This window comes from Harmonia axyridis, chromosome 4 (assembly GCF_914767665.1).
Source record: "Harmonia axyridis chromosome 4, icHarAxyr1.1, whole genome shotgun sequence".
Taxonomy (NCBI): Eukaryota; Metazoa; Arthropoda; class Insecta; order Coleoptera; family Coccinellidae; genus Harmonia; species Harmonia axyridis.
Window position 1 is genome coordinate 33,603,591 of NC_059504.1, and position 5,983 is coordinate 33,609,573.

Here is a 5,983-nt window from a genome sequence, read left to right on the forward strand (position 1 = left end):
GAACTTGTCTCTTTCATGACAGCGTGATGAGGGATTATATACGAAGAAGTGGAGGTAGCAATGAACATGTGACCAAGATTCAAATACTCTGTCATTAAGTTTTGATGAGAATTGAACTTTTCCGGTTGGTTTGAGAGTCTCTTTTCAAACCCCGGTTAAGCTAGCAGAAAGCAGAACCACTTTCGAATTTTCGATTTTTTTTTTGGCCATAATTTTAGGCTCATTTTAGGCTAATTTATTACCCTATTCAAAAATTTTTTGCTCCTTAATTGTCGGAGAAATCGCGGGTTCTGCTAGCTTAACATTAAGCTAGCATAGGGCTGCCATACGTCCCGGTACACCGGGACATGTCCCGGAATGGGCCATTGAGTCCCCGTGTCCCGGTTAGTTATTCAATTGTCCCGGTCAGTAATTTGACCGTTATGAGATTCATATTTCCTTATATAGAGTAGGTGAGACGAAATTTGTTTTCATAGAATCTCAACGGATTCCAGTAATCATAAATCTGAAATGCTGTTTCCGTTGCTCAAACATTATTTTTCAGAAACCGAAGTATTGAAAATAAAATTATTAAAATTGGACCAATGGCCAAATGAATCGTCTTATATAATCACTTCATTACGTATTGAATCCTTAGAGGACCTTAATATTTCCATATAAAATATTTTCGCTGTCAGTGCCGATAAAACAAATAGGTACTTACATCGAAATAAAATAAAGGCGATTTTTTTTAATTAGAAGAGATTTTATCCGAAGACAACAAAACTATCGATTGTTCAGTGCCTTCACAATACTGTTTCCACTTCCGCCGATATATGATATCAATTTCTGTGCAGTCTATTGGTCTTAAAATTTTCAAATATTTTTCGATATTTTCTGTAAGGGTCGAATGATGAAAGGTTTTCGTGAATATGCATTCATTCTAGAATTCGATGGCTTTCACTACTTCTAGCTATTGAACGCTTGCTAAAGCTATGTGTGTCATTGAAAAAATTTCTTAGCTGAAAAAGGGCCTTAAAAGCTGATTTTTTTTTGACTCTTTATTAGAACTTTATACTCTATTTCTAAACAGTCAAGCATTTCTGATTGACAAACCGATTGAAAGGATTGAAAAATCATTAATTACTGTTATTAAAGTAAAAATTAATTGAGAGGATAGGTACTAAGAAAGAGTTGAATGGAAGATTACTAAATAAATATTTTGGGAACCAAACAAGATAAGTCTATAACAAACTAAAGCAAGATGAATATACAATGCAATAAGTTAAATTTTACAGTGTGGTCGGAGTTTTTTCACAGCACCCGATATCTCGAATATAATGGACTCGGCCAATGACAAAATTCCATATATTTGTATGACTGTTTTTGAATGCTGTTCCTGAAATCTAGTAGAAGAAACTTTTGTATATTGAATGGGAAAGGTTTCACGCTCGAAAATTCCGTCTATGAAAAATTTAAGTCCTACCTAATTGAATTCTTTCATTTTCGCAGAAATTTCAGACGAGTGGAAAGCTAAAAACATACACGATAAATAGATGTTATTTCTCAATAAAACAAGAGAACATGAAATAAGGTCGAATCTCATCAAAATGTGCCAATATATTCTCGCAATTCTGGAACACCATGTTCATGTGGAACGTGTGTTCTCTTTTCTATGAGATCTTCACAGTGGTTTAAGAATGAAATGCATCAAGATTCAAGCACAGTAAGCACATTGAAGAGCATAATTCAAGTTATTCATAATTATAAAATGACATACGTAGAATTTTATAATTATGTCAGAAAAAATTACTTGAGAAGGCCAGCACTTTGAAATATATAAATGGGCTAAAAAAATGGCACCGATGCTCAAGCCTAAAAAAAAGGGTACCATACCTACTTGTTTATTGTTGCGACTTTATTTTATTTTATTGCGAGTTGATATTATTTTTCTTCTTTATAAATTATTAGGGGAGAGCGGGGCTGAACGTGCCGATTTTGACAAATTCTCATATGATTCGGATAAGAAAAGTACTATTTCTGAAAGAAGTAGTTCATCATAAGCCAAATTTAATCTACAATAAGAATTCACTCACAGATTTGACACAATTTCAATGGTTTTCAAGAAAAGGTCATTTTTTTAAGCAAAGTCGGGAAGGCACTACCAACCCCACTTTGGGGCGAGTTGTGCCGTAGCTGAGGTCGGTTGTGCCGTTGATAATTAAAGGTGTTTTACGTGAATGAAAATTAATTTAGGATTTAAAAACACAATTTTTTTCAACAATATATTTATTGCTTATACTTTTAACTAATCAACATAACTTAAAATTCAGTTATATATAACAATAAGCATAATAATAAAGAAAAACATAATATCTTTACTTATTTAGCTATTGCAAATATAAAAACACATTTCAGTCAACAATTTGAACTTATTTTTGAACAAATGAGATCAATTATTGAATATATCAGTCTCTCAGGACTACATTAAAAAAAATAAAGAAGATTTCTTCCGAATTGTAAATTAAAAAACTTATATTTGGTCTTTTAGAGAAAACAAAACCAGTTACTCTATAGATGACTGATCAGAATAGCAATTTGGACATACAAATGCTGGGCTTTCTTCATCGTCAATACATTGTGAATGGGCCCAATTCTTGCATTCTATGCATTGAATCCATTTTTCTCTAGGGGCAGAATTAGAATATGCGTCACAACATATGATGCAATACCAATCTTGTTCCTCATCAGAAGTGTCATCATCTTGCAAGACTCTTCTCTTAGCGGGGTTCTTAGTCGTTCTTTTTGCTTGTTTACCTTGTCCCGTGCATTTTCCTTTACCCTTCTTTGTAGTTTCAATCTCTTTTTTCTTCTTTTTATTAGCATGTTCTTCGGCCAAAGCATCCTTCTCTGGAGTGTCCGTAAGAACAGCTGTCTTTCTTTTACGTCCTTTATTGCGTCCAACTAATCGAGGAGGTGCTTTAGGCAGTGGTCTTATGAGGTCTGGTGAGAAAATTATTGTATTTTCATCTCCCGCGTTGTTATCAGCTGATGATTGAGGAAGTTGGAAGCTGCAACAAGGGGTAGTCTCCTGAGAGCATTGACGTCCCACATGTTCTGGATTACCTGATGGTTCAACGCTGCAGTCGCTTTGCTGTAGAATTGATGGAGTAGTCTCAATCTCTATATTGCAGCCGACATTATTTGAGTCATTAAGATATTCAGCAGTCCTTTCTTGATTGTTTAGAGGGACAGGAAAGTGGTCTGTATCTTGTGAGGGTCGATTTTCTGGCATCGGGCGGTCAGTGACAGAAGACGGCGCATAATCTTTGTCTGTGAAGATATTTGGGTCATAGGGCCAAATGCCAGCCTTTTTAAATGCGTTGCTTATATTGATAGGAGTTGCTGCAAGCGGCAAAGCGTATTTTACAATACCTGGTATTTCATAAATGCTCATAGTTTTCCCGGGATTAGTTCTCAGCCAGTTGTTTTGAGCTTTAGAACAGTATGCTTTGAATGGGCCGTTGACACCAACATCCAGGGGTTGCAGACGGTGGGTGCAGTGTGGTGGGAATGATAATAATATAACAGAGTTTTTCTTGGCCTTTTCGATCACATCAATATCAATATGAGATGAATGATTGTCTAGTAGTAATAACACTGGTTCATCAGGACTAGGCTTAGTATGCTTTATGAAATGATCCATAAACACTAAGAACTCTTTGTTTGTCATCCAACCGGATTGATTACCAGCCCCAATACACTCAGGAGGACCACCTCGGATAAACAGGTCCTTAAATTTCAAACGCGGGAAAACAAACATCGGCGGAATCGAGTTTCCCAGAGCACTCACCGCTAGCTCAACAGTGACTAAAGTTCCACGTTCAGATGAAACAATTGCTCCTACTTGCTTTGTTCCTTTTTCAGCCAAAATTTTTTTCGGTTTTAACACAGTTGTGACACCAGTCTCGTCCAAATTCCATATACGTGAAGGAGTAAGATTATATTTTGTAATCAAGTCGCCAAGTTTTTCGAAAAATTGATTTACATTATATCTGTTGAACGAGCTCGCGCGTCCGGCACTGGTAGCTTCTGGTGTTCTTATTGCAAGAGTAGAGTTCCTCTTCAGGAAGTTTGTAAACCAATCCTTGCCAGCCTTACCATTGGTATGCCAAGATGGTGGGATGTGTTGAACATTAAACTTCACGGCACACTGGTAAGCAAGTTGTCGTACTTCTTCTGGTAGAAGACCAAAATAAATAGAGGCACTTTTCAAAATGTACTCAGACAGTTGTGCCTCTTGATCTTCACTAAACACCATTCTAGATTTAAAACCAACCGAAGGAGTAAGTCCACTTTTAATTTTTTTGACATACCTTTGAAGAGTTGTATGGCAAATTTCCAATTCACGTGCAACTGTTTTTAATTTACGTCCATCCTTGATGACTGCATCAGCCGCTCTTTTTAGAAGATCTTGGGATGTAGTTCCCCTTTGAGTTTTCCGCTTGTAATTCCTCATTCTGTCAAAGACAATAAATACAGGATGAAGTATCATGGCAAAAAGTATTTTATATCTTCCACAAGTGCTCGCATAAACTTAAGTATTACAGAAACAATGAAGGTTGCCGTGGGGTTGGTTGTGCCGCGGCACAAGCAGCCCCCCATGAACGGCACATTTTACCCCGTTTATGCGAGTGTGATATTTTGCCCTACATATAAATATCAAAGCGCTCTAAGCATTATAATCATACTGCATAACAAACTAGGATAAACGACAAACATTTTACTAAAACTTTCATATTAAAAGGACGAAAAATGCCAGCTTGTGACCAAAAAGTATTGAGACGAAAATATTTACTTACGTAGAGCTCGAATACACACACATGCACTGACACCCTGTCCCTTCGGCGGACGGAATTAAACTGGCATGCGCATGTCCCGGACTGTTAGGCATTACGTGAATAACTGCTATCTTATATCTATCTCTTTCTGTTTACGAGATATTCGCGTCGGCACAATTTACCCGCGGCACTTTCAGCCCCGCTCTCCCCTACAGTTGATATGTCCGAATAAATCTTATTTTATTGGGGAATGTGTTATGATTCAACGTGCAAATAAGTCAATAATCCTAGAAACCTTGGAAAAAAATAAATGAATACCTCTCAGATGAGGTTTTAATTTTTGTCCCGGTCGATGTTTCAACATTTATGGCAGCCCTAAGCTAGCAGAGCCACCAAGCCAATCGATATCTTATGGAAAATCTGACAACACCATAATTTTAGGCTCCTTTTAGGCTCACGTTTGAACCCATTACCAAATTTCTGAATATACGTTTTTTTCAAAAAATGAAAATGCGAAAAATCTACTGAAAAAGTAGATTTCTACTAAATCTGGCCATACTGAGTTTTATTATATTTTCAGTATCTAAGTATATATAAAACCGCTTGCACATTTACGTCAAACTTTAAACGTAAAATCACAGCCCAAACGGGACCATCTAGAGCAAAAATGACAAGAATAAGACCCCCCTCAAAATCGTCTGGAGATCCCGGGAAAAATCCCAAACCTTCGATTCTCCTCGCGGTTTTCGAGTATACGGGGTGTTTCGGATCATTTTGACATTTCAAGTCCCATATTTCTGTGGTATCTGTGGACAATTTGACTGTCAGTGTCATGTTAATAATAAATATTTCATTTCCATATATGAAACTTCTTGAAAAAGTTTGTAGTTTCCAAAATTGTTATTCAATATTTAAATAAATGCCGACAGATAAAATGCAAAGTCTTCGGCGAATCGAAAATTCGATAGATATTTGTCAAAATTTTGAAATGAACATTGATATCATCGAATGCATTTTCCCCAATTCAGGTTTTTTTAAGTGTTTGTATCATTCAATTGGATATGAATGTTACTTCATTTCAGGAATTTTTCGTTTATTTTCCACAAACTATAAAACTACATTCTCTTTCGTGAGAATTTGAATCTATTGCGATAGAAGAGGGA

At 36.3% G+C, this 5,983-nt stretch overlaps 1 protein-coding gene across 1 annotated transcript; it reads right to left on the reverse strand.

Annotated features, from left to right (window-relative positions):
* Window positions 1-2,430: 2,430 nt before the first annotated feature.
* Window positions 2,431-5,047, reverse strand: LOC123678239. Its single transcript, XM_045615145.1, has 2 exons — window positions 4,842-5,047; window positions 2,431-4,499 (listed from the first exon to the last, which is right to left on the reverse strand). Exons 1-2 carry the CDS (start codon window positions 4,931-4,933, stop codon window positions 2,546-2,548), a joined length of 2,046 nt encoding a protein of 681 aa, XP_045471101.1. The 5' UTR covers window positions 4,934-5,047; the 3' UTR covers window positions 2,431-2,545.
* Window positions 5,048-5,983: the final 936 nt, after the last annotated feature.

Bases quoted from the DNA above. Each gene is read 5' to 3' on its own strand.
- LOC123678239 (XM_045615145.1), bottom strand. From the start codon at position 4,933: ATGCCTAACAGTCCGGGACATGCGCATGCCAGTTTAATTCCGTCCGCC. The intron at 4,500-4,841 runs GTAAGTAAATAT...TGTCTTTGACAG, and splicing joins TGTGTGTATTCGAGCTCTAC to AATGAGGAATTACAAGCGGA.